General features: G+C 45.1%; 1 protein-coding gene across 1 annotated transcript in view; it reads right to left on the reverse strand.

Annotated features, from left to right (window-relative positions):
- Positions 1 to 27,965, reverse strand: part of TBCE (tubulin folding cofactor E) — a 77,637-nt gene that overhangs the window by 25,262 nt on the left and 24,410 nt on the right. The window contains exons 5-7 of the mRNA XM_049788997.1: positions 23,969 to 24,057; positions 3,168 to 3,267; positions 783 to 885 (exon numbers count right to left, since the gene is read on the reverse strand). Of these exons, the coding sequence (XP_049644954.1) occupies positions 783 to 885; positions 3,168 to 3,267; positions 23,969 to 24,057 (292 nt within the window). The remainder of the gene's footprint in view (positions 1 to 782; positions 886 to 3,167; positions 3,268 to 23,968; positions 24,058 to 27,965) is intronic.

Raw genomic sequence — 27,965 nt, forward strand, 5'->3', positions numbered from 1 at the left:
AAAAAGAAAAACAAGAGGCCAGAGAGATAGCATGGAGGCAAGGTGTTTGCCTTTCATGCAGAAGGTTGATGGTTCGAATCCCAGCATCCCATATGGTCACCCGAGCCTGCCAGGAGCAATTTCTGAGCATAGAGCCAGGAGAAACCCCTGAGCGATGCCGGGTGTGACCCAAAAACAAAAAAAAAACAAAAAAAAGATAAATTAGTATGAGAGGGATCAGTGATAGCACAGTTGCAGCTAACCCAAATTCAATCCCTGGCAACCCTTATGGTCCCCTGAGCACCATCAGGAGTAATTTCTGAGCACAGAGCCAGCAATAACCCAAGTGCCACCAGTGTGGCCCCAAAACAAAACAAAACAAAATTAAATTACTATGAGCTATCAGGGACAATATGGATTCTTAGATGCAAAATTCTACTTAACTACCAATGTAACTATTTTCTATAAGACAGTTTAAGAATCTTATTTGTATAATAGGGTCTTTTTTTTTTTTTGGTTTTTGGGCCACACCCGTTTGATGCTCAGGGGTTCCTCCTGGCTATGCGCTCAGAAATCACCCCTGGCTTGGGGGCACCATAAGGGACACTGGGGGATCGAACCGCGATCTGTCCTACACTAGCTCTTGCAAGGCAGACACCTTACCTCTAGCGCCACCTCGCCGGCCCCATATAACAGGGTCTTAAACTGAAACTACAACTGTGCTCTAATTAATTGTGTTCCAGTGTCCTATAAAGCCAAGAATTTAGAAATGCTTATCACTGGATAATAAAAGAAATGATTACCTCAGCCCAGGTTATTCCTGTGTGGTTCAGGACTAAAATCTTCAGTGTTGAAAATGTTCCAATTAGAGATGGTGGACCAGAGGGAAATCTGAGTTTATTTTCACTGGATTGAAAAAAGAAGATACAATTTGCAACCTATTAAAAGCTACTGAAAAGATGCGGTAGTACCAATGTATGCAACATATAAACACGAAGTAGATAAGCCATAATTCAGGGTACACCAACAACAGAACTCACATCTCTAGAAGGTAGAAAAGGGGAGACAACAGGAAAAAGATAACAGGGCTAGAGTTGTACAGAGATTATAGCCTTACAAATCTGGACCCTGCTTCAATTTCCAGCATCACCTATGGTCACCAAGCATCACTGGAGCTAAACAGAGTCAAGAATAACCTCAATCATTCCTGGTGTGGCCCAGATCCTCTAAAGAAAAGGATAATATCAATTTAGAGGGGTGCATTTTAAGGAGGACAGTGGGCAGGACACTCTTCTTGTAAGCAGCGAGCCTGGTTTAGATCCCTGGAGGGAAGGAAGGAAACTGGATACATTGGTGGTGGGTAATGTACACTAGTGAAAGGATGGGTGTTGGACATCCATAGTCCATGAAACTAAATCATGTACAACTTTGTAACTGTGTATCTCATTGTAATTCAATTAAAGAATTTTATTATAAAAAGAAGAAATAGGGCTGGAGAGATAGCATGGAGGTAAGGCATTTGCCTTTCATGCAGGAGGTCATCGGTTCAAATCCCGGCGCCCCATATGGTCCCCTGTGCCTGCCAGGAGCAATTTCTGAGCCTGGAGCCAGAAATAACCCCTGAGCACTGCCGGGTGTGACCCAAAAACCACAAAAAAAAAAAAAAAAAAAGAAGAAATAAAATAAAATAGCTGCTATCCTGACCCACATGGGCAGGAAGCTCACCCCATCTGTATGTTACAACTATGATCATATGCTAATTGTACATGTATCCCTGTAGAGCTGCTTCAGTGATAAAAGGGGAAGCTTGACTGAGCCCTGAAAAGTTCAGAGATGAAAACTTACCAAACAGGGGTTGGCGTAATAGTGCAGCGGTAGGGCATTTGCCTTGTACGTGGCTGACCCAGGACGGACCTGGGTTCGATCCCAGATGTCCCATATAGTCCCCAAGCCAGGAGCGCATAACCAGAAATAAACCTTGAGTGTCACTGGGTGTGGCCCAAAAACAATGCCCCCCCCCAAAAAAAAGAAAAAGAAAAGTAAAAGAAAACTAGGGCCAGAGAGATAGCATGGAGGTAGGGCATTTGCCTTGCATGCAGAAGGATGGTGGTTTGAATCCCGGCATCCCATATGGTCCCTTGAGCCTGCCAAGGGTGATTTCTGAGCACAGAGCTAGGAGTACCCCTGAGCACTGCCAGTGTGTGAACCAAAAACAAAAAAAAAAAAAAAAGAAAGAAAATTAACCAAATATTTAAATAGCATGGAAAACTCCAATACTAGTTTTTTTTTTTCCAATATTAGTTTTATTTTTAATAAAAAAGGTTTTGTGGGAATTGGTTTAATAAAAACCATAATCCTTATCAGAATGGAATTAAACAGTATTCCAATTAAATATCTCAGAAACTGGGCCCAGAGAGATAGCACAGTGGCGTTTGCCTTGCAAGCAGCCAATCTAGCACCAAAGGTGGTTGGTTCAAATCCCGGTGCCCCATATGGTCCCCCGTGCCTGCCAGGAGCTATTTCTGAGCAGACAGCCAGGAGTAACCCCTGAGCACCGCCAGGTGTGGCCCAAAAAACCCAAAAAAAAAAAAAGCAAAAAGAAAGTGATTGTACAGCCAGTAGGGTTCTTGCCTTCACATGGCCAAACCAGATTCACTCCCCGGCATTCCATATGGTCCCCTAAGCACCACTGGAAGTGATTCCTGAGTGCAGAGCCAGGACTAAGTCCTGAACACCAGTGTGACCCCAAACAAAACAAAACAAAACAAACCCAATGAAATAGCTCCTTCCTAAGGCAAGTAAGTACTACTAGACAGTTCTGAATAAACAAACATCATCATTGCTACTCCCATTAAGACCTGCTCCCCCAAACAATCCATCTGTTTGCTTCAAGACTTTCAAGAAATATTTTCAAGATTTCAAGAAATCTTTCAAAACTCTGTACGTTACTTATTGTGCCCTTCCACCCAACCCACAACAGAGAATATTCCAACCAACTAACTCACTTCATGAGATCATTTGAAAGCCTGTAATAATCCAATAATACAAGAGAATGACTCAGAGCACATTAAACTTAAGTAAATTCAACTAACTTAATCTCTTCCTTCTCTTACCCATAGAGACACTGCAAGAGAGCCAGGAGAGATCAGGAGTTTCATCCTTGTGACTGTGCCATCAAAGAGGCCTACCTGAGATTAAGAGATTCCAGACATTCCAGCTGATCAGCAATACGGACCACTTCATCCCATGATGCCAACAGGTTTTTCGACAGATTTAACTCACTGATGTCTAAAGGCAAATGTTAAGGAAAAGTAATAGAAAGGTTCATGGAAGAAACTAATAATTAACTGGAAAGTTGGAGCATAGGATCTTTTACTTTTTACCTTCTATTCTTCTGAGATTGCTTTTTCTTTTTTAATTTTTTTAATAATATCTTTATTTAAGCACCATGATTACAAACATGTTTGTAGTTGGGTTTCAATTATAAAAAAAAAATACCCCCTGGGGGACAGAGAGATAGTACAGTGGTAGGGCGTTTGCCTTAGACACAGAGGGATGGTGGTTCAAATCCCAGCATCCCATATGGTCCCCTGAGCCTGCCAGAAGTGATTTCTGAGCATAGAGCCAGGAGTAACCCCTGAGTGCTGCTGGGTGTGACCCCCCCCCAAAAAAAAAAAAAAAAAAAAAGAACACCTCCTTTACCAGTGCAACCTTCCCATGGGACTGGCTTTTTGTTTTCGGTTGGGGCTTCACTTGGCAATACTCAGGAGGTACTCTTGGCTCTGTGCTCAAGGATCACTCCTGGTAGTGCTTAGGGAACCATATAAAATGATGTAACCCAGGTCTGCAAACCTATGCTCTGTCCTATCACTATGGCCCTTGAACTACTTTTTGTGAACACCATACTACTTAAAAAACACACAACTTTTTAGCCTTTTTTGAAGTTTTATTCTGAAAGTAAAATGCTTGAGAAAGATGTGTACAACCAAATGAATAAGTGTTGAATTAATTAAATCAGTAACAGTCCTTGATGGTCATGGATGATGATGGATCCTTTCTTGGCCGGGCCAGACACCTGCAACCCCTTCCAGCCCGTGGGTCTGCAGGTTCAGGGTATCATCGAGGAAATGACCCACAGCAGTCAGATTTCAGGAGACATCAGCTTTGTTACAAGGCTCTAGTCACCATGTGTGGCTTCTAAGCTAACCTTTTAAGCAGTTTCTTTCAGCTGCCCCGCAGCATCTAAATCTGTCTCTTATCCCTCCATGCTGCTTCCTTCTGCCCAGGCTTCTTGCTGAATCTGTTCTTGAATCTCGCTCAATCCCTTTATCTCTGAGGCAACCCCTTTGTTACCTTCCATCAACCCTTCCCAGAAGTGGGCTGGTCTCCCTCTCCAGATGAGCTAGGAGGAAGTTGGGAGGGAGGATAACAAATAAGAACCAAAATCATTACAGCACTATGTAACAAAGAGCAACTAGCAATGATTAGTCACTAAACACCCAGGGCTCTAGCAGGGCTCACACAAAGTACAGGACCATTCTCCTAAGGAGCAACATGATATTCCGCAGGAATCCTCAAATAATGAATGTCTCCAAGGAGACAGCAGGGTTGTCTCTGGGACAAATGAACAAAAGTAATATGATGCTCATATACAAGATGCACTTAGTGAAACAGCCTGGAACAGGCATTTCCTGGAACAGGAATCAACTGTTTCTATTAAAATAGAAAGAGAGGGGCCAGGCGGTGGCGCTGGAGGTAAGGTGCCTGCCTTACCTGCGCTAGCCTTGGAAGGACCGCGGTTCGATCCCCCGGCATTCCATATGGTCCCCCAAGCCAGGAGCGACTTCTGAGCGCATAGCCAGGAGTAACCCCTGAGCGTCACCGGGTGTGGCCCAAAAACAAAAACAAAAAAAAATAGAGAAAAGCACTTAAGCCAAATGCTAGTGGGGAGTGGAGACGAGGGCATCAGGAAGAGGAGCATCAAGGCTAAAGAAATAACACAGTGGGGGCCGGAGAGATAGCATGGAGGTAAGGCGTTTGCCTTTCATGCAGGAGGTCATCGGTTTGAATCCCGGTGCCCCATATGGTCCCCCGTGCCTGCCAGGAGCAATTTCTGAGCCTGGAGCCAGGAATAACCCCTGAGCACTGCCGGGTGTGACCCAAAAACCAAAAAAAAAAAAAAAAAGAAATAACACAGTGGATAAGGCACTTGCTTTACACAAGGCAACCTGGGTTCAATCCCCAGTACCTCAGATCGTCTCCCAAACCCTAAGTGATTGAGTGCAGAGCCAGGAGTTAGCTATAAGCACCACTGGCTGTAGCCTTAAGACAAAACAAAAAAAGAAAAACAAAGAAAAAGTGCTGGGCTTATTCAGCAAACTGGAGAGCTGACTTTCCATGCCAGATGTCTAGCTTCCATCCCCATGCAACACGGTCCTCAGAGAAACCCCAAGCCTTGAGCTAGGAATAGCCTCAGAACACCATTGGGTGTGGGCCCCAAATCATCCTCCTTCTCCAAAGCAAAATGAAGACATTGCTTCCAAAACCCCAAAAGAAAGACAAGAGAGAACTGGGAGCAAATGTAGGGCCAATGGAAGACAATTCTACACGTTATTCACAATACTGGGAAAGGATTCTATCAGAGAAGAGAATACAGTTATCTTGGGGAGGATATGACAGTACCCAGGCACATGCCCAGTGCAACTGTGGGACAAGAACAGATACCTGCTCGAGCATGCAGAAAAAGATGCCCAACAGCATCTCATAACTGCTTCTTGCAGAAGAACACCTGAGTAGAAAAGAAATTATACTACTGGCTGTAGTATAACTCAGGGAAAAGAGCTATATTATAGTGGGCAAAGCATTTGGAAATAGGATCACAAACTACTAAGCAACATGCAGGCCACTGCAGAGTCAAACTCTGGCCTCTACCTATGAGAGAAGCTATAGGGGATGGACAGCTGAGAGATGCGAGTTGATCACAGCTGCTGTGCAAAATAACAGTTGAGGAATTAGCCAAAGAAAGAAGGTCTTGCAACAACCTGGGCCTGAACATCCTGAAGGGGACCAGAAGGGTCCAATTCATCTCCTCAGAGACTAAGGATTTAGATAAATAAAAAATAATTTCCAGGCTTCCAGCCTGAACAAATGAAATTGCCTTTACCAAGATAGGAGCCCCGGTTTGTGACATATAAAAGGTTAAATTGCAGGTTTCTGCTCTGCTTTCCCTGTATCTTTGGAATTAAGAAATGCCTTAGCTTGATGCATTATGATTGGAATAGTAAAGTTATGTAGCTAGACATAACTAGGAAAGCAGCCAGAGCTGATTCCTTGAGTAGCCCCTCTAGAATGAGAACAGATCAGAAATTATAAAGCTTATTAGAACAGAACAGAAGGGCCCAGAGATATAGCACAGCAGTAGAGCGTTTGCCTTGCACACAACAGATTCAGGACAGATGGTTTAAATCCTGGCATCCCATATGGTCCCCCATGCCTGCCAGGAGTGCTTTCTGAACACAGAACCAGGAGTAACCCCTGAGTGCTGCTGGGTGTGACCCAAAAAACAAACAAAAAACAACAGAAGGATTCAAACCAACCTGTTACTTCAGCAGGAATGGGGCCATTAAAACAATTTGTAAATTAGTGAATGTCTACATGGAATCTAAAACAGAATGTCCTAAACACAGATTAGTGTCCAGGTTCCTGGACACTAGGACTCAGTGCTAGTTCCCTCCCACAGAATGAATTGTGGTGAAGTGACGAACTGAAAATTCCAATTTTGTCCCTTTTTCTCTGTCCCTAACCATTACTCTGCCAGAATAATTCTTCTTTCCTTTTTTTTTTTTTGGTTTTTGGGCCACACCCGGCAGTGCTCAGGGATTACTCCTGGCTGTCTGCTCAGAAATAGCTCCTGGCAGGCACGGGAGACCATATGGGACACCGGGATTCGAACCAACCACCTTTGGTCCTGGATCAGCTGCTTGCAAGGCAAACACTGCTGTGCTATCTCTCCGGGCCCCAGAATAACTCTTAATAAAAGTGTTGAGGGGAGGGCCGGAGAGATAGCTTGGAGGTAGCATGCAGAAGGACAGTAGTTCGATTTCCGGCATCCCATATGGTCCTCCGAGCCTCCAGGAGTGATTTCTGAGCATAGAGCCAGGAGTAACCCCTGAGCACTGCCGGGTGTGACCCAAAGACAACAACAACAAAAAGTGTTGACAGGGGGGCTGGAGAGATAGCATGGAGGTAAAACCATATGCCTTGCATGCAGAAGGACAGTGGTTCGAACCCATCATTCCATATGGTCCCCCGAGCCTGCAGGAGCGATTTCTGAGCATAGAGCCAGGAGTAACCCCTGAATGCTGCCAGGTGTGACCCAAAAAACAAAAAAAAAAGTGTTGGCAGGGGGAGTGATACCACAGTGGGTAGGGCATGGGCCTTGCATGTGGCCAGCCTGGGTTCAATTCCCAGCATCCTGAACCTACCAGAAAAGATTTCTGAGCACAGAGCCAGGAATAGTTCATGAATGTTGCCAGGAGTAGCCATCCCCCAAAAAAAAAAAATTGTTGGGGGGAAAAAGCAGAACAACAGTACAATGGGTAGGATATTTGCCTTGCATGTAGCCAACCCAAATAGCCCCTCAAGCCCACTAGAAATGATACCTGAGGGCTGGAGAGATAGCATGAAGGTAGGACGTTTGCCTTTCATGCAGAAGGACGTTGGTTCGAATCCTAGCATTCCATATGGTCCCCTGTGCCTGCCAAGGGTGATTTTCTTTTTTTTTTTTTTCCAAGGATGATTTTCTAAGCATGGAGCCAGGAGTAACACCTGAGTGCTGCCAAATGTGACCCAAAAATCCAAAAAAAAAAAAAAGTGATACCTGAGAACTGCCAGGTATGCCCCCCCAAAAAAAGGGTGTTCTGACACCCTACTGAAGACACAGTTTCAGATGACTGTCTAGTTGTGGTCAGCTTTGATATTAATTTAGTCACATGGTTTCTGTGTAATTAATTAAGCAAACTCCATTACAAGTTAAAATCATAAAATGGAAGTCAGATCATACAGCAGGTAGGGCACTTGCTATGTACATAGCCAAACTATATTTGATCCCCAGTATCACGTATAGTTCCCTGAGCTCTACCAGAAGTAATCCTTCAGCATATTGTAAGGAGTAAGTCCTGAGCACTGGTCAGTGTGACCCCAAAACCCATCTATTACCCAGATTTTGGCGGATATACTGGAGTCACACAAGATTCTGAAATCAAGAGAAAACAAGACAGGTTAAGAACAATCCAGACACTTGGTGGCACTGTGCTCCTTCCATCTGGAGGCAGGATGAGAGGCTCCATGGGAGAGCATGTGCATCTCACTCACTCTGAGGCCCCTGGTTTAGCCTTGGCACACCACAAGCACACTCTTGATAGCTGAAGAACCTGAGCAAGGAAGAAGCTTCAGAAGGACTGAGTACACTCCCTCTCCAGTTCTACAGACACATGCTGGAAGTTCTCTGTGCTTAGCCCAGGAGCAGTATAACAGACAATGATCAGAGGATGTCAAGCCTGCTACAGAATGCCACATTGTCAAGGACACTTTTAATACTCCATGCTCAGGGCTGGAGTGATAGCACAGTGGGTAGGGCGTTCGCCTTGCATGCAGCTGACTCAGTTCCATCCCCAGCATCCCATATGGTCCCCCAAGCCTGTCAGGAGTAACTTCTGAGCACAGAGCCAGGAGTAACCTCTGAGCACCACTGGGCATAGCCCAAAAAACAAACTCTCGGGGACGGAGAGATAGCATGGAGGTAAGGCGTTTGCCTTTCAAGCAGGTCATCGGTTCGAATCCCGGCGCCCCATATGGTCCCCTGTGCCTGCCAGGAGCAATTTCTGAGCGTGGAGCCAGAAATAACCCCTGAGCACTGCCGGGTGTGACCTAAAAACCACAAAACAAACAAACAAACAAACAAACAAACAAAAAAAACTCTCACATTGTCACACCTAAAGACAAAGAAGTTTGAGGAGCAAATCATTTAGCCGCCAGACAGTAAATAGCTCACATGAAACTAAATTGCTGTTAGGAAATTGGGGAGAATGGGAACTGGAGAGGCAACTGACAGTGTCCAGAAAAGAGGGATGTCTCAAGTCTGTCATAAAAATGAGGTATCAGGGGCCGGGAAGTTGGCGCTAGAGGTAAGGTGTCTGCCTTACAAGCACTAGCCAAGGAACGGACCTCGGTTCGATCCCCCGGCGTCCCATATGGTCCCCCCAAGCCAGGGGCAATTTCTGAGCACATTGCCAGGAGTAACCCCTGAGCGTCAAACGGGTGTGGCCCCCCCAAAAAAAAATGAGGTATCACCACTCCTCTTTGGTAAACTATATGAAACTGTACATTCTGGTTTTAATAGACTGGTCATACCAACTGAAAGCTGTACATGAGATCACTAGTCTGCCCAGAACTTTACCAGGGAGAACTTGTGCTGAATAGGATAGTAGGAGAATTAACTTAGAGTTGTGTGTTAATTGCTGTTACAGAACCTAGTGGGAGTCCTTGGTCTCCTCTCCAGGCAACATCTGTACCACTAGAGAACATATCCTGAGGAAGACGAGCAGCATGACCTCAGATACCAAAAATACTCAGTAAGCAGGCATAATGTTTTGGTTTCTGTTGTTAACTTCTGTATCATCATCCCAGAGGAAGCAACTTCTACTGCACTGACCTCTCAAAGGTAAGAGAGGACCCTGCTCCAGGACCTGATAGACTTAAGTAATATCCCATCTAAATGATCTGACCTTTTTCAGATGTTGAAACTGCAGAATCAAACCAGTCAATTGCCTCATTAAGGCAGCATGAGATTTCACCCCTTCTTAGGGGTAGAACCTACAGTCCTTTGCCTGCCTGAAGAAGTTATAGAAGACAGACCTTTGCCCACACTCCACCTTAATAGCTTCTACAGTGGTGAAATCTCTAGGGGAAATGTGAAACAGGAAGGCCTGCAGGAAAGCTGCCAGGGAAATAAGGGCAAGAAGGGCCATGGAAACTCAACTACCTAAAGCCACTGACATCAATTGGAAATTACATTATGCCTATCTACCCCAGAGGTCAGGGCAAGTAAAGAGAATTAACCAGATACAACATTCAAAGAGGATGGGTGGTATAAGAAAGAAGCAAAGAGTGCGGCTTCCCCTGGTAAAGTTAAGGGTAAAAGAATTAGCACCAGGTATGGGAGGCATCTCTTCATTTCTTTTTGAAATACAGGAAAGGCAACTGGATTTTAGGGCCCTATGTTCTCTGAACCCCAATAGCTGTTTAATTTGTAGGACTGAAGCAGCAGGAACCTCCTTTCTCCTCACAGTGGAGAGTCACAAACTGAATGAGGACCCCCTGCAGATCCAACTATGAACTCATCTCCCAGGACCAGGACAGAATGCAAATAGTACTAGTGCTCCTACTGACTGTGGCAGAGACTGCATGGTGACTGTGGGACTACCAGCAAGAATGAACACCCTTTTACCCAGACTGTGGATGGGGTGGGTTTGTGGGTCAAACTGTAACCCTGGGGATCCCTCCCTCCCCTAAATTTAATTCATGTGATTTGTTTGAAGTTTCTGGTTATTCTTCATAAGATCTCCCATTGAAGGGGCCGGAGTGATGGCACAAGCAGTAAGCCATCTATCTGCCTTGTGCGCACTAGCCTAGGACAAACTATGGTTCAGACCCCCACCCCACCCCCGCCCCTGGCATCCCATATGGTCCCCCAAGCCAGGAGCAATTTCTGAGCACATAGCCAGGAGTAAGTAGCCCTTGAATTTGCCAGGTGTAGCCATCCCTCCCCCTCCCAAAAAGTGTTGGGGGTAAATGCAAAACAACAGTACAATGGGTAGGGTGTTTGCCTTGCATTTGACCAACCCAAATAGCCCCTCAAGCCCAATACAAGTGATACCTGAAAACTGCCAGGTATGCCCCCCAAAAAATAAGGGTGTTCTGACATCCTACTGAAGACACTGTTTCAGATGACTGTCTAGTTGTGGTCAGCTTTGATATTAACTTAGTTACATGGTTTCTGTGTGATTAATTAAGCAAACTCCATTACAAGTTAAAATCATAAAATGGAAGTCAGATCATACAGCAGGTAGGGCACTTGCTATGTACATAGCCAATCTACATTTGATCCCCGGTATCCAGTATGGTTCCCTGAGCACTAAAGGAAGTAATCCCTGAGCAGACTGCAAGGAGTAAGCCCTAAGCACTGACCAGTGTGACCCCAAAACCCATCTACCACCCAGATTTTGGCTGATATGCTAGAGTCACACAAGATTCTGAAATCATCAAGGACAAAATAAGACAGGTTTAGAATACTCCAGACACTTGGTGGCACTGTGCTCCTTACTAAACTGTCCCACCTCTGCTTGAATTCTGCAAACTCCACAAACCTCAACAAACCTATGGAGGAAATTAAAAATCTATCATGTCTGCTCAGCTAGAACAACACGTAGAGCTGTTCATGGGCAGAGACAATAGAATCCAGACACATCACACAGCTGAGTGGACCTACACCAAAGGCATATGACTCGGAAGTCCTGATCTAGTTCCCATCACTATCAAGTCTATACTCATGGTGGACGGAGCTGTGCATCCTAGTTCCTCACCTCCCATCTCTTTGCACTGAAGAAAAGGGCCATGAACCACTTTTGCATACCTTACTATGTAGGCATCAGGTAGGTTCAAGGAACTGGGATACCTTTGAAGATTGGATAATGTAAATGTGGTTTCCCATTGGGAATTTTGTTAAGCTCTCCACCTATAATTTTAGTTTCTGGCATGAAAGCTCTGATTGTGTATTTATTTTAAAAAATAAGGAAAAAGGGGCCGGAGAGATAGCATGGAGGTAACGCGTTTGCCTTTCATACAGGAGGTCATCGGTTCGAATCCCGGCGTCCCATATGGTTCCCCGTGCCTGCCAGGAGCAATTTCTGAGCCTGGAGCAAGGAATAACCCCTGAGCATTGCTGGGTGTGACCCAAAAACCACAACAAAAAAAAAATAAATAAATAAATAAAATAAGGAAAAAACATAGTACTAGTAAAAAAGGCACCTTTCTTGAGGGGGCCATACCCAGTGGTGTTCTGAGGTTAGTCCTGGCAGGCCTGGGGATATGGTATGCTGGAATCTGAACCTGGGTTGGCCATATGCAAGGCAAATACCCAACCTGTTGTACATCACTTCAGCCCCCAAAGAGAGGCCCAAGTTATTTCTTTGTTGCTTTTGGTTTTGGGCCAGACACTGCAGCGATTATAACTTTTTTTTTCGGGGAGGGGGCATACCCCGGTGACGATCAGAAATCGCTCCTGGATTGGGGAACATATGGGATGCCGGGGAATCGTATCTCAGCCCATCCTAGGTTAGCGTGTGCAAGACAATCGCACTACCACCTGTGCCACCGCCCTGGCCCCATCAGGACTTACTCTTTACTCAGGGCTCACTCCTAGAGAAGTCTATACAAGATATCAAGAACTGAACCCTGGTCAGCTGCATACAAGGCAAGCATCCTACCTGTTACGTTATCACTGGCCATTTCAGTAAAGCCTGTGGAGGTACTCTAACAAGATTACATCTGAGGCAGGATGAGAGGCTCCATGGGAGAGCATGTGCATCTCACTCACTCTGAGGCCCCTGGTTTAGCCTTGGCACCACCACAAGCATACTCTTGATAGCTGAAGAACCTGAGCAAGGAAGAAGCTTCAGGAGAACTGAGTACACTCCCTCTCCAGTTCTACAGACACATGCTGGAAGTTCTCTGTGCTTAGCCCAGGAGCAGTATAACAGACAATGATCAAAGGATGTCAAGCCTGCTACAGAATGCCACATTGTCAAGGACACTTTTAATACTCAGGGCTGAAGTGATAGCACAGTGGGTAGGGCGTTCGCCTTGCATGCAGCTGACTCAGTTCCATCCCCAGCATCCCATATGGTGCCCCAAGCCTGTCAAGAGTAACTTCTGAGCACAGAGCCAGGAGTAACCTCTGAGCACCACTGGGCATAGCCCAAAAAACAAACTCTCACATTGTCTCCCCTGAAGACAAAGAAGTTTGAGGAGCAAATCATTTAGCCAGACAGTGAATAGCTCACATGAAACTAAATTGCTGTTAGGAAATTGGGGAGAATGGGAACTGGAGAGGCAACTGACAGTGTCCAGAAAAGGGAGATGTCTCAAGTGTGTCATAAAAATGAGGTACCACCACTCCTCATTGGTAAACTATATGAAAGTGTACATCCTGGCTGTAACAGACTGGTCATAGCAACTGAAAGCTGTACATGAGATCACTAGTCTGCCCAGAACTTTACCAGGGAGAACTTCTGCTGAATAGGATAGTAGGAGAATTAACTTAGAGTTGTGTGTTAATTGCTGTCACAGACCTTAGTGGGAGTCCTGGAGCTCCTCTCCAGGCAACATCTGTACCACTAGCGAACAAATCCTAAGGAAGACAGGCAGCATAACCTCACACAGATGCCAAAAATCCTCAGTAAACAGGCATAATATTTTGGTTTCTGTTGTTAACTTCTGTATCATCATCCCAGAGGAAGCAACTTCTACTGCACTGACCTCTCAAAGGTAAGAGAGGACCCTGCTCCAGGACCTGATAGACTTAAGTAATATTCCCATCTAAATGATCTGACCTTTTTCAGATGTTGAAACTGCAGAATCAAACCAGTCAATTGACTCATTAAGGCAGCATGAGATTTCACCCCTTCTTAGGGGTAGAACCTACAGTCCTTTGCCTGCCTGAAGAAGTTATAGAAGATAGACCTTTGCCCACACTCCACCTTAATAGCTTCTACAGTGGTGAAATCTCTAGGGGAAATGTGAAACAGGAAGGCCTGCAGGAAAGCTGCCAGGGAAATAAGGGCAAGAAGGGCCATGGAAACTCAACTACCTAAGGCCACTGACATCAATTGGAAATTACATTATGCCTATCTACCCCAGAGGTCAGGGCAAGTAAAGAGAATTAACCAGATACAACATTCAAAGAGGATGGGTGGTATAAGAAAGAAGCAAAGAGTGCGGCTTCCCCTGGTAAAGTTAAGGGTAAAAGAATTAGCACCAGGTATGGGAGGCATCTCTTCATTTCTTTTTGAAATACAGGAAAGGCAACTGGATTTTAGGGCCCTATGTTCACTGAACTCTAATAGCTGTTTAATTTGTAGGACTGAAGCAGCAGGAACCTCCTTTCTCCTCACAGTGGAGAGTCACAAACTGAATGAGGACCCCCTGCAGATCCAACTATGAACTCATCTCCCAAGACCAGGACAGAATGCAAATAGTACTAGTGCTCCTACTGACTGTGGCAGAGACTGCATGGTGACTGTGGGACTACCAGCAAGAATGAACACCCTTTTACCCAGACTGTGGATGGGGTAGGTTTGTGGGTCAAACTGTAACCTTGGAAATCCCTCCCTCCCCTAAATTTAATTCATGTGATTTGTTTGAAGTTTCTGGTTATTCTTCATAAGATCTCGCGTTGAAGGGGCCAAAGTGATGGCACAAGCAGTAAGCCATCTATCTGCCTTGTGCGCACTAGCCTAGGACAAACTATGGTTCGGACCCCCACCCCACCCCCGCCCCTGGCATCCCATATGGTCTCCCAAGCCAGGAGCAATTTCTGAGCACATAGCCAGGAGTAAGTAGCCCTTGAATTTGCCAGGTGTAGCCATCCCTCCCTCTCCCAAAAATTGTTGGGGGTAAATGCAGAACAACAATACAATGGGTAGAGTATTTGCCTTGCATTTGACCAACCCAAGTAGCCCCTCAAGCCCACTGAAGACACTGTTTCAGATGACTGTCTAGTTGTGGTCAGCTTTGATATTAACTTAGTTACATGGTTTCTGTGTGATTAATTAAGCAAACTCCATTACAAGTTAAAATCATAAAATGGAAGTCAGATCATACAGCAGGTAGGGCACTTGCTATGTACATAGCCAATCTACATTTGATCCCCGGTATCCAGTATGGTTCCCTGAGCACTAAAGGAAGTAATCCCTGAGCAGACTGCAAGGAGTAAGCCCTAAGCACTGACCAGTGTGACCCCAAAACCCATCTACCACCCAGATTTTGGCTGATATGCTAGAGTCACACAAGATTCTGAAATCATCAAGGACAAAATAAGACAGGTTAAGAATACTCCAGACACTTGGTGGCACTGTGCTCCTTACTAAACTGTCCCACCTCTGCTTGAATTCTGCAAACTCCACAAACCTCAACAAACCTATGGAGGAAATTAAAAATCTATCATGTCTGCTCAGCTAGAGCAACACTTAGGGCTGTTCATGGGCAGAGACAATAGAGTCCAGACACATCACACAGCTGAGTGGACCTACACCAAAGGCATATGACTCGGAAGTCCTGATCTAATTCCCATCACTATCAAGTCTATACTCATGGTGGACGGAGCTGTGCATCCTAGTTCCTCACCTCCCATCTCTTTGCACTGAAGAAAAGGGCCATGAACCACTTTTGCATACCTTACTATGTAGGCATCAGGTAGGTTCAAGGAACTGTGATACCTTTGAGGATTAGATAATGCAAATGTGGTTTGCCATTGGGAAATTTTTTAAGCTCTCTACCTATAATTTTAGTTTCTGGCATGAAAGCTCTGATTGTGTATTTATTTTAAAAAATAAGGAAAAAACATAGTACTAGTAAGAAAGGCACCTTTCTTGAGGGGGCCATACCCAGTGGTGTTCTGACGTTAGTCCTGGCAGGCCTGGGGATATGGTATGCTGGAATCTGAACCTGGGTTGGCCATATGCAAGGCAAATATCCAACCTGTTGTACATCACTTCAGCCCCCAAAGAGAGGCCCAAGTTATTTCTTTGTTGCTTTTGGTTTTGGGCCACACACTGCAGTGATCAGAACTTTTTTTTTAGGGTGGGGGACACACCCGGGTGACGATCAGAAATCGCTCCTGGCTTGGGGACCATATGGGATGCCGGGGAATCGAATCTCAGCCCATCCTAGGTTAGCGTGTGCAAGACAAACGCACTACCACCTGTGCCACCTCCCTGGCCCCATCAGGATTTACTCTTTACTCAGGGCTCACTCCTAGAGAAGTCTATACAAGATATCAAGAACTGAACCCTGGTCAGCTGCATACAAGGCAAGCATCCTACCTGTTACGTTATCACTGGCCATTTCAGTAAAGCCTGTGGAGGTACTCTAACAAGATTACATCTGGAGGCAGGATGAGAGGCTCCATGGGAGAGCATGTGCATCTCACTCAGTCTGAGGCCCCTGGTTTAGCCTTGGCACACCACAAGTACACTCTTGATAGCTGAAGAACCTGAGCAAGGAAGAAGCTTCAGGAGAACTGAGTACACTCCCTCTCCAGTTCTACAGACACATGCTGGAAGTTCTCTGTGCTTAGCCCAGGAGCAGTATAACAGACAATGATCAAAGGATGTCAAGCCTGCTACAGAATGCCACATTGTCAAGGACACTTTTAATACTCAGGGCTGAAGTGATAGCACAGTGGGTAGGGCGTTCGCCTTGCATGCAGCTGACTCAGTTCCATCCCCAGCATCCCATATGGTGCCCCAAGCCTGTCAAGAGTAACTTCTGAGCACAGAGCCAGGAGTAACCTCTGAGCACCACTGGGCATAGCCCAAAAAACAAACTCTCACATTGTCTCCCCTGAAGACAAAGAAGTTTGAGGAGCAAATCATTTAGCCGGACAGTGAATAGCTCACATGAAACTAAATTGCTGTTAGGAAATTGGGGAGAATGGGAACTGGAGAGGCAACTGACAGTGTCCAGAAAAGAGGGATGTCTCAAGTCTGTCATAAAAATGAGGTACCACCACTCCTCATTGGTAAACTATATGAAAGTGTACATCCTGGCTGTTACAGACTGGTCATAGCAACTGAAAGCTGTACATGAGATCACTAGTCTGCCCAGAACTTTACCAGGGAGAACTTCTTCTGAATAGGATAGTAGGAGAATTAACTTAGAGTTGTGTGTTAATTGCTGTCACAGACCTTAGTGGGAGTCCTGGGTCTCCTCTCCAGGCAACATCTGTACCACTAGAGAACAAATCCTGAGGAAGACGGGCAACATGACCTCACACAGATGTCAAAAATACTCAGTAAACAGGCATAATGTTTTGGTTTCTGTTGTTAACTTCTGTATCATCATCCCAGAGGAAGCAACTTCTACTGCACTGACCTCTCAAAGGTAAGAGAGGACCCTGCTCCAGGACCTGATAGACTTAAGTAATATTCCCATCTAAATGATCTGACCTTTTTCAGATGTTGAAACTGCAGAATCAAACCAGTCAATTGCCTCATTAAGGCAGCATGAGATTTCACCCCTTCTTAGGGGTGAAACCTACAGTCCTTTGCCTGCCTGAAGAAGTTATAGAAGATAGACCTTTGCCCACACTCCCCCTTAATAGCTTCTACAGTGGTGAAATCTCTACTGGAAATGTGAAACAGGAAGGCCTGCAGGAAAGCTGCAAGGGAATTAAGGGCAAGAAGGGCCATGGAAAGTCAACTACCTAAGGCCACTGACATCAATTGGAAATTACATTATGCCTATCTACCCCAGAGGTCAGGGCAAGTAAAGAGAATTAACCAGATACAACATTCAAAGAGGATGGGTGGTATAAGAAAGAAGCAAAGAGTGCGGCTTCCCCTGGTAAAGTTAAGGGTAAAAGAATTAGCACCAGGTATGGGAGGCATCTCTTCATTTCTTTTTGAAATACAGGAAAGGCAACTGGATTTTAGGGCCCTATGTTCTCTGAACCCCAATAGCTGTTTAATTTGTAGGACTGAAGCAGCAGGAACCTCCTTTCTCCTCACAGTGGAGAGTCACAAACTGAATGAGGACCCCCTGCAGATCCAACTATGAACTCATCTCCCAGGACCAGGACAGAATGCAAATAGTACTAGTGCTCCTACTGACTGTGGCGGAGACTGCATGGTGACTGTGGGACTACCAGCAAGAATGAATACCCTCTTACCCAGACTGGATGTGGTGGGTTTGTGGGTCAAACTGTAACCCTGGGGATCCCTCCCTCCCCTAAACTTTAATTCATGTGATTTGTTTGGAGTTTCTGATTATTCTCCATAAGATCTCCTGTTGAAGGGGCCGGAGTGATGGCACAAGCAGTAAGCCATCTATCTGCCTTATGCGCACTAGCCTAGGACAAACTGTGGTTCGACCCCCCCCCCACCCCTGGCATCCCATATGGTCCCCCAAGCCAGGAGCAATTTCTGAGCACATAGCCAGGAGTAAGTAGCCCTTGAATTTGCCAGATGTAGCCATCCCTCCCCCTCCCAAAAAGTGTTGGGGGTAAATGCAGAACAACAGTACAATGGGTAGGATATTAGCCTTGCATTTGACCAACCCAAATAGCCCCTCACGCCCACTGAGGACACAGTTTCAGATGACTGTCTAGTTGTGGTCAGCTTTGATATTAACTTAGTTACATGGTTTCTGTGTGATTAATTAAGCAAATTCCATTACAATTTAAAATCATAAAAAGGAAGTCAGATCATACATTAGGTAGTGCACTTGCTATGTACATAGCAAATCTACATTTGATCCCTGGTATTCCGTATGGTTCCCTGAGCTCTAAAGGAAGTAATCCCTGAGCAGACTGCAAGGAGTAAGCCCTAAGCACTGACCAGTGTGACCCCAAAACCCATCTACCACCCAGATTTTGGCTGATATGCTAGAGTCACACAAGATTCTGAAATCATCAAGGACAAAATAAGACAGGTTAAGAATACTCCAGACACTTGGTGGCACTGTGCTCCTTACTAAACTGTCCCACCTCTGCTTGAATTCTGCAAACTCCACAAACCTCAACAAACCTATGGAGGAAATTAAAAATCTATCATGTCTGCTCAGCTAGAACAACACTTAGGGCTGTTCATGGGCAGAGACAATAGAGTCCAGACACATCACACAGCTGAGTGGACCTACACCAAAGGCATATGACTCGGAAGTCCTGATCTAATTCCCATCACTATCAAGTCTATACTCATGGTGGACGGAGCTGTGCATCCTAGTTCCTCACCTCCCATCTCTTTGCACTGAAGAAAAGGGCCATGAACCACTTTTGCATACCTTACTATGTAGGCATCAGGTAGGTTCAAGGAACTGGGATACCTTTGAAGATTGGATAATGTAAATGTGGTTTCCCATTGGGAATTTTGTTAAGCTCTCCACCTATAATTTTAGTTTCTGGCATGAAAGCTCTGATTGTGTATTTATTTTAAAAAATAAGGAAAAAACATAGTACTAGTAAGAAAGGCACCTTTCTTGAGGGGGCCATACCCAGTGGTGTTCTGACGTTAGTCCTGGCAGGCCTGGGGATATGGTATGCTGGAGTCTGAACCTGGGTTGGCCATATGCAAGGCAAATACCCAACCTGTTGTACATCACTTCAGCCCCCAAAGAGAGGCCCAAGTTATTTCTTTGTTGCTTTTGGTTTTGGGCCACACACTGCAGTGATCAGAACTTTTTTTTTAGGGGGGGGCACACCCCGGTGACGATCAGAAATTGCTCCTGGCTTGGCGACCATATGGGATGCCGGGGAATCGTATCTCAGCCCATCCTAGGTTAGCGTGTGCAAGACAAACGCACTACCACCTGTGCCACCGCCCTGGCCCCATCAGGACTTACTCTTTACTCAGGGCTCACTCCTAGAGAAGTCTATACAAGATATCAAGAACTGAACCCTGGTCAGCTGCATACAAGGCAAGCATCCTACCTGTTACGTTATCACTGGCCATTTCAGTAAAGCCTGTGGAGGTACTCTAACAAGATTACATCTGGAGGCAGGATGAGAGGCTCCATGGGAGAGCATGTGCATCTCACTCAGTCTGAGGCCCCTGGTTTAGCCTTGGCACACCACAAGTACACTCTTGATAGCTGAAGAACCTGAGCAAGGAAGAAGCTTCAGGAGAACTGAGTACACTCCCTCTCCAGTTCTACAGACACATGCTGGAAGTTCTCTGTGCTTAGCCCAGGAGCAGTATAACAGACAATGATCAGAGGATGTCAAGCCTGCTACAGAATGCCACATTGTCAAGGACACTTTTTATTTTTTGGGGGGGGAGGGGCCACACCCGGCTGTGCTCAGGGGTTACTCCTGGCTGTCTGCTCAGAAATAACTCCTGGCAGGCACGGGGGACCATATGGGACACTGGGATTCGAACCAACCACCTTTGGTCCTGGATGGGCTGCTTTGCAAGGCTACCACCGCTGTGCTATCTCTCCGGCCCCAGTCAAGGACACTTTTAATACTCAGGGCTGAAGTGATAGCACAGAGAGTAGGGCGTTCGCCTTGCATGCAGCTAACTCAGTTCCATCCCCAGCATCCCATATGGTGCCCCAAGCCTGTCAAGAGTAACTTCTGAGCACAGAGCCAGGAGTAACCTCTGAGCACCACTGGGCATAGCCCAAAAAACAAACTCTCACATTGTCTCCCCTGAAGACAAAGAAGTTTGAGGAGCAAATCATTTAGCCGGACAGTGAATAGCTCACATGAAACTAAATTGCTGTTAGGAAATTGGGGAGAATGGGAACTGAAGAGGCAACTGACAGTGTCCAGAAAAGAGGGATGTCTCAAGTCTGTCATAAAAATGAGGTACCACCACTCCTCATTGGTAAACTATATGAAAGTGTACATCCTGGCTGTAACAGACTGGTCAAAGCAACTGAAAGCTGTACATGAGATCACTAGTCTGCCCAGAACTTTACCAGGGAGAACTTGTGCTGAATAGGACAGTAGGAGAATTAACTTAGAGTTGTGTGTTAATTGCTGTCACAGAACCTAGTGGGAGTCTGGGTCTCCTCTCCAGGCAACATCTGTACCACTAGAGAACAAATCCTGAGGAAGACGGGCAACATGACCTCACACAGATGTCAAAAATACTCAGTAAACAGGCATAATGTTTTGGTTTCTGTTGTTAACTTCTGTATCATCATCCCAGAGGAAGCAACTTCTACTGCACTGACCTCTCAAAGATAAGAGAGGACCCTGTTCCAGGGCCTGATAGGCTTAAGTAATATTCCCATCTAAATGATCTGACCTTTTTCAGATGTTGAAACTGCAGAATCAAACCAGTCAATTGCCTCATTAAGGCAGCATGAGATTTCATCCCTTCTTAGGGGTAAAACCTACAGTCCTTTGCCTGCCTGAAGAAGTTATAGAAGATAGACCTTTGCCCACACTCACCCTTAATAGTTTCTACAGTGGTGAAATCTCTAGGGGAAATGTGAAACAGAAGGTCTGCAGGAAAGCTGCCAGGGAAATAGGGCAAGAAGGGCCATGGAAACTCAACTAACTAAGGCCATTGACATCAATTGGAAATTACATTATGCCTATCTACCCCAGAGGTCAGGGCAAATAGAGAGAATTAACCATTTTTGAATTAACATTCAAAGAGAATGAGTGGTATAAGGAAAGAAAAAGCAAAGATTGTTGCTTCCCCTGGTAATAAGGGTAAAAGTATTAGCATTAGGTATGAGAGGCATCTCTTCATCTTCTTTTTTTTTTTTTTTTTTTGGTTTTTTTTTTTTTTGGGGGGGGGTCACACCCGGCAGCGCTCAGGGGTTAATCCTGGCTCCACACCCAGCAATTCCTCCTGGCATGCTCGGGGGACCATATGGGATGCCAGAATTTGAACCAATGACCTTCTGCATGAAAGGCAAATAAATGCCTTACCTCCATGCTATCTCTCCGGCCCCTCTTCATTTCTTTTTGAAGTGCAGGAAAGGCAACTGGATTTTAGGGTCCTATGTTGTTCTCTCCACCCCAACAGCTGTTTAAATTGTAGGACTGAAGAAGCAGCAGGAACCTCCTTTCTCTTCACAGTGGAGAGTCACAATGTGAATGAGGACCCCCTGCAGATCCAGCTGACTCATCTCCCAGGACCAGGCTGGAATGCAGATAGTAGTAGTGCTCCTGGTGACTGTGGCAGAGACTGCAAGATGACTGTGGGACTACCAACAAGAATGAACACCCTCTTACCCAGATTGTGGATGGGGTGGGTTTGTGGGTCAAACCTTGGGGATCCCTCCCTTAAACTTTGACTCATGTAATTTGTTTGGGGTTTCTGGTTATGCTCTGTAAGATCTTCCACTGATGGGGCCGGAGCAATGGTGCAAGCAGTAAGGCATCTGCCTTGTGCGCACTAGCCTAGGATGGACCTTGGTTCGAGCCCCCGGCATCCCATATCATCCCCCAAGCCAGCAGCGATTTCTGAGTGCATAGCCAGGAGTAACCCCTGAGCATCACCAGGTGTGCCCCCTCAAAAAAAAAAAAAAGACTTGCTGAGGTATAAGTGTTAAAAAAATAAAGAGGTGGGTACTTGGATGCCAACCCAGGATAGGGAAGTTTCCCTGAGAGTATACTCATGTTATGCTTGTCCAAAATGGAGACCCCCCAAAATGTGTGTGTGGGGGGGGTTCTCTTGAAGGTATAGGAATGTGTCAGGGAAACCAGCTGGCAGCACAGAGGGAGCAAGACCCTGAGGCTAAGGCTGGAGGTCTCAGGCAAAGTTTTAGAAGTGCTGATTGATAACCAGAGCTTACTGGCCCAATATCAGTAGGGCCTTTAAGAGAATGTGCCCAAACTAACTTCCTAATAGGGAAGCATCAGTAAGGCAAATAGGAGGGAGCCAGCAACTCAACACTGCCTTAAGGTGACAGTGTAAGCCCCACCATCAAGCATGAAGTAGAAGAGAGCCTAGGATCAGACTTCCCTAGAATCTGCCAGCATATATCTAGAGCACTCTCTGGACTTCCTAACAAAAGTGGGCCTACAAAACAGAAGGAGTTTGGACCTAAAAACAAGGTGGACCATGTATAGGTCAAAGGGAACAGATTGGAGGTTATCTGGGGGATGCGGAAGTAGGTGGAGGCAAATTTCCAGCAGGAGCAGAAAGATTCTTCCTCCGGGTATGACCTATTACCTCCTGGTAAGACTCAATCACCCTGGATAACTGCCTGGCTAGGCCACAGTTTATTATTTTTATGATAACCTCAATAGGTCCTTGCATAATTAATTTCTTCATCCACTTTATTCAGGCACACATAGGTGCAGTTAAGATGCTGTGCTAAGGTCCCCAGAATGTGCCCATAAGCAGGAACGTTGACAAGGAACCTCAAGGAAAGTCAAGGATTTGAGTCAGGTTCTTAAGAGGAGCAGGGAATGTGGGGTCCTGGTTCTGAACAAGGAGGGATGCCATTTTGTAAGGACCACATGCTATAAACCACATGTGAGGTTTCCTCATTTTCATTAAGCCTATTTCCATTAACACCACCCCAAGCTAGCTGGCCATACCAGGTAACCCATCAGGAAAGGACATAGGGAACAGTAGAAAGGTACTTTAGACCATAGCCAATCATTTCAAAGATCATCAAAGAGCTAAAATCATGAGGCCAAAGAGATAGTATGGAGGTAAGGTGTTTGCCTTGCATGCAGAAGGTCAGTGGTTCGAATTCCAGCATCCTATATGTTCCTCCGAGCCTGCCAGGAGCGATCGATTTCTGAGTGTAGAGCCAGGAGTAACCCCTGAGTGCTGCTGGGTGTGACTCAAAAACCAAAAAAAAAAAAAAAAGATAAAGCTAAACCCTCTCTATATCCCCCTCTTATATAATCCAATTCATGACCTTGGGTAGGGTTCATTTCCCACTAGAGACAACTCACAACCAATTGACAGTCAACTTGGAGCTGTTGGTAGATGGATTAAAGTTTTTTTCAGCTTTAAAAAAATTGAGTTCTCAGGGGTTGGATAGATAGTACAGCAGTAGGGCCTTGCACGCAGCCAATTCAGGATGGACGATGGTTCAAATCCCAGCATCCCATATGGTCCCCATGTCTGCCAGGAGTAATTTCTTAGCACAGAGCCAGGAGTAACCCCTAAGCACCACCGGATGTGACCCAAAATAACAAAAACAAAAAAAGAGTTATCATTGTAAAGGATACTAGGACATGTTTTGGCGATTTCTCCTTTGTCTCCTGCACAATTTACTCTACAGTTCTCCAGAGAAATTTCTTGCAACTTGCTCAGCTGACTGCAAGAAACACATGATGCAAAAGAACATATAGACATTAATGCTTTCCACTGATTTGCCCTTTGAAAATTACAAAGCATTTCAGGCATAAAAAAGTAGCAGTATTCAACTTTACAAATTAAGTATTACTAAAGACAAATAAAATAAAAACAATCATTTAACACATTATAAATATAAGTGAAGCCTGGGGCCGGAGAGATAGCATGGAGGTAAGGCATTTGCCTTTCATGCAGAAGGATGGTGGTTCGAATCCCGGCATCCCATATGGTACCCCCCTCCCACCCCATGCCTGTCAGGGGTGATTTCTGAGCACAGAGCCAGGAGTAACCCCTGAGCGCTGCCAGGTATGATCCAAACACACAAACAAAAAATATATAAGTGAAGCCTTTTATATCCCTTCTCCTTTCCCTAGACATAACAAGTATACATGTGGTGTATGTTTTAATCTGCACTGTGTATATTTTATTATTTTAATGCTGCATTAATTTAGTGGGTTCATATTTATTAAGCTCAGTGTACTGCCTGACATACATATAAGTATTTATAAAAATAAACAAAATTCGAGGAACCCCTGAGTGCTGCCTGGTGTGACACGCCCCCCCCCAAAAAAAAAGTGGGGCTGAGCAATAGCACAGTGGTAGGGCATTTGACTTGAACACGGTTGACCCACGACAAACCTCGGTTAGATCCCAGTGTTCCATATAGTCCCCCAAGCCAGGAGCTATTTTTGAGCACATAACCAGGAGTAAGCCCTGAGTGTCACTGGGTGTGGCCTCCTCCCCCCCCCCCAAAAAAAAAGGGAAATGTAAGAATGTCTTGAAACTGGTAGTTTGCACCATATCCAACAAATGTCCCTGTTTCCTTCTAAAATTAAAAAATACCCATATGAGGTACCTGGACTTAAATACAAAATATCAGGACATTGGTGGGGTGTTTTTGTTTATTTGTTTTTTTGGGTTTTTTTTTTTTTTTTTTGGTTTTTGGGCCACACCCTGTGACGCTCAGGGGTTACTCCTGGCTATGCGCTCAGAAGTTGCTCCTGGCTTCTTGGGGGACCATATGGGACGCCAGGGGATCAAACCGCGGTCCGTCCTAGGTTAGCGCAGGCAAGGCAGGCACCTTACCTCCAGCGCCACCGCCCGGCCCCGGTTTTTTTTTTTTTTTTTTACTGTTTATTTTTGGTCTACACCCGTAGGCCCTGAGCAAGACATATGCCCTACCGGCTCTGGCTCCATGGACTCCGATGTTTTAGTACCACCGTCACATAGAGCTAAAGGCATCTCTAAGCAAACTCATACATAATGGTTTATTTTATCTTTTTTGTTTATTCCAGGGCCACGCACATGCTGGTGCTTAGGAATCACTTTCAGTTCTGTAATCAGGAATTACTCCTGGCAATGGCCAGTGACCATATGGGATGCCAAGAATCAAATCCAGGGCAGCTCACACAAGTGGTTTTATTCCAAGTATAATACTAGCTAATTATTAAATATTCTAATATTCAAATAGTAGACTCATTCACCAGAGATATTCATGAGTTGTGCAGTCATTCACAATCTGTTTTTTGTTTGTTTGTTTCTTTGTTTCTTGGATTATGGGTCACACCTGGCAGTGCTCAGGGGTTACTTCTGGCTCTATGCTCAGAAATCGCTCCTGGTAGGCTCAGGGGACCATATGGGATGCTGGGATTTGAACCATCGACCTTCTGCATGTAAGGCAAACACCTTACATCCATGCTATCTCTTCGGGCCCCAATCATTCACAATCTGAAGGAAGAAAATCTGTTAGCAATTCGTTACTATTCAGAGCCCATGGTAATTATTCTGGGAGGAAAAAATAATGCTAACTGATGGATCTCTCTTGGAGTATATTCTAATTTGCTTTTTTTTTTTTTTTTTTTTTTTTTTTGTAGGAGTGGGGGCATATGGGTTGGGCCACAACCTACTCAAGGTTGGGAGTGCTCAGGAATTGTTCCTGGCTCTACACTCAAGAATAACTCCTGGGGGCCGAAGAAATAGCATGGAGATAAGGCATTTGCCTTGCATGTAGAAAGATGGTGGTTCAAATCCGGGGATCCCATACGGTCCCCCGAGCCTGCCAAGAGCTATTTCTGAGCAGAGAGCCAGGAGTGAACCCTGAGCACCACCGGGTGTGACCCCAAAACAAAAACAAAAACAAACAAACAAAAAAAGAATAACTCCTGATGGATTCAGGGGTATAAAGCAAGTGCCCTACCCATTGTACTACTGCTGTGGTCCCAGTATCTGCATTTGGGGAGGGGGTTGGGGGGGCCACACCCAGTGGTGCTCAGGGGTTACTCCTGGCTGTCTGCTCAGAAATAGCTCCTGGCAGGCACAGGGGATCATATGGGACACCGGGATTCGAACCAACCATCTTTGGTCCTGGATCGGCTGCTTGCAAGGCAAACACCGCTGTGCTATCTCTCCAGGCCCAGTATTTGCATTTTAATGAAAAATAAAGGCAGAGTACTCTAATATTCTAAGTATGTGGTTCTTTAAAAGCAAGTTAATCAGGAGCCAGCAAGGTGGCGCTAGAGGTAAGGTATCTGCCTTGCAAGTGCTAGCCAAGGAAGGACCATGGTTCAATCCCCCGGTGTCCCATATGGTCCCCCCAAGCCCGGGGCAATTTCTGAGCCCTTAGCCAGAAGTAACCCCTGAGCATCAAACGGGTGTGGTCCGAAAAAACAAAAAAAGAGAAAAAAAAAGGCAAGTAAATCAAAAGGATAAATAGAAAAATAATTCATAATAGCTGACCCTCAATGTTGGCATTAAACATGACTTCCTTTAACTCAATGTGTACTTTCTGAATTTTCAATGATAAAAGCATGTTTTGAATTAACAGTCAAGTTATTTTAAAAAAGTATTGTTCTGCTTAATGCTTATGATTTATACTTAAATTAAAAACCAGAACCAAGAAATTGATTCTTCAACACTGGCCATAAGCACTTTAAATTCTGTATTATGTTAAACTTTAAGAATAATAGGGGGCCAGAGAATAGCACAGTGGTAGGGCATATGCCTTGCAAGCTGCCGACCCAGGACCAATGGTGGTTCGAATCCCGGCATCCTATATGGTACCCCATGCCTGCCAGGAGCAATTTCTGAGCACAAAGCCAGGAGTAACCCCTGAGTGCCGCCGGGTATGGCCCCCCAAAAAAGAATAATAATAGAGGGCACAGCAGGTAGGGCTTTTGCCTTGCATGCAGCTGGCCTAGGTTCAATCCCCAGCATTCATATGGTTCCCAACCCTGCCCTGAGCATAGCCAGATGTGCCCGCCCCCCCAAAAAAAAGAAAAGAAAAACAGAATCATAAAGAAGTAACTATGTTAACTAAATTCATAGTCCAAATTCTCAATAACGGCTATGTGAGATCACTATTAGGATACCTCATTGGGGTTAATATCAAATAACATCACTATTAAACACAATCTAGAAATCTCTTGAGCTGTTGTACATTCCGTATTAATATCAGTTTCCATGTCTGATTCAGACAGTTCACTCAGAGGATCAGAGTGTATCACTGAGTTTTCAAGAAAAGAGAACATTAGGGTTTAACCTTTTGGGGGGAAGGGCACACCCAGTGGCTGTCAGAAATTACTCCTGGCATGCTAAGGGGACCATATGGGATGATGGCCACATGGCTACGCAAATGCCCTACCTGCTGTGTTATTGCTCTGGCCCCAAAGTTTAGCAATTTTAAATTTTTGCATTAAAATTTGAATTAATTTGAAATAACCAAATTAACCGATTAACTAATTTGAATTATTACTTGTGAGTCTAGGGTAGCTTCTGCATATTTCCTAAGTGTCCAAGGGATAAAGGTGTGTGTAATTAGAGATGGAACCACTCGTTACTAAAGAGTACCATCATGTTACATAGCACAAGCAA

This window comes from Suncus etruscus, chromosome 15, assembly GCF_024139225.1.
Source record: "Suncus etruscus isolate mSunEtr1 chromosome 15, mSunEtr1.pri.cur, whole genome shotgun sequence".
NCBI lineage: Eukaryota > Metazoa > Chordata > Mammalia > Eulipotyphla > Soricidae > Suncus > Suncus etruscus.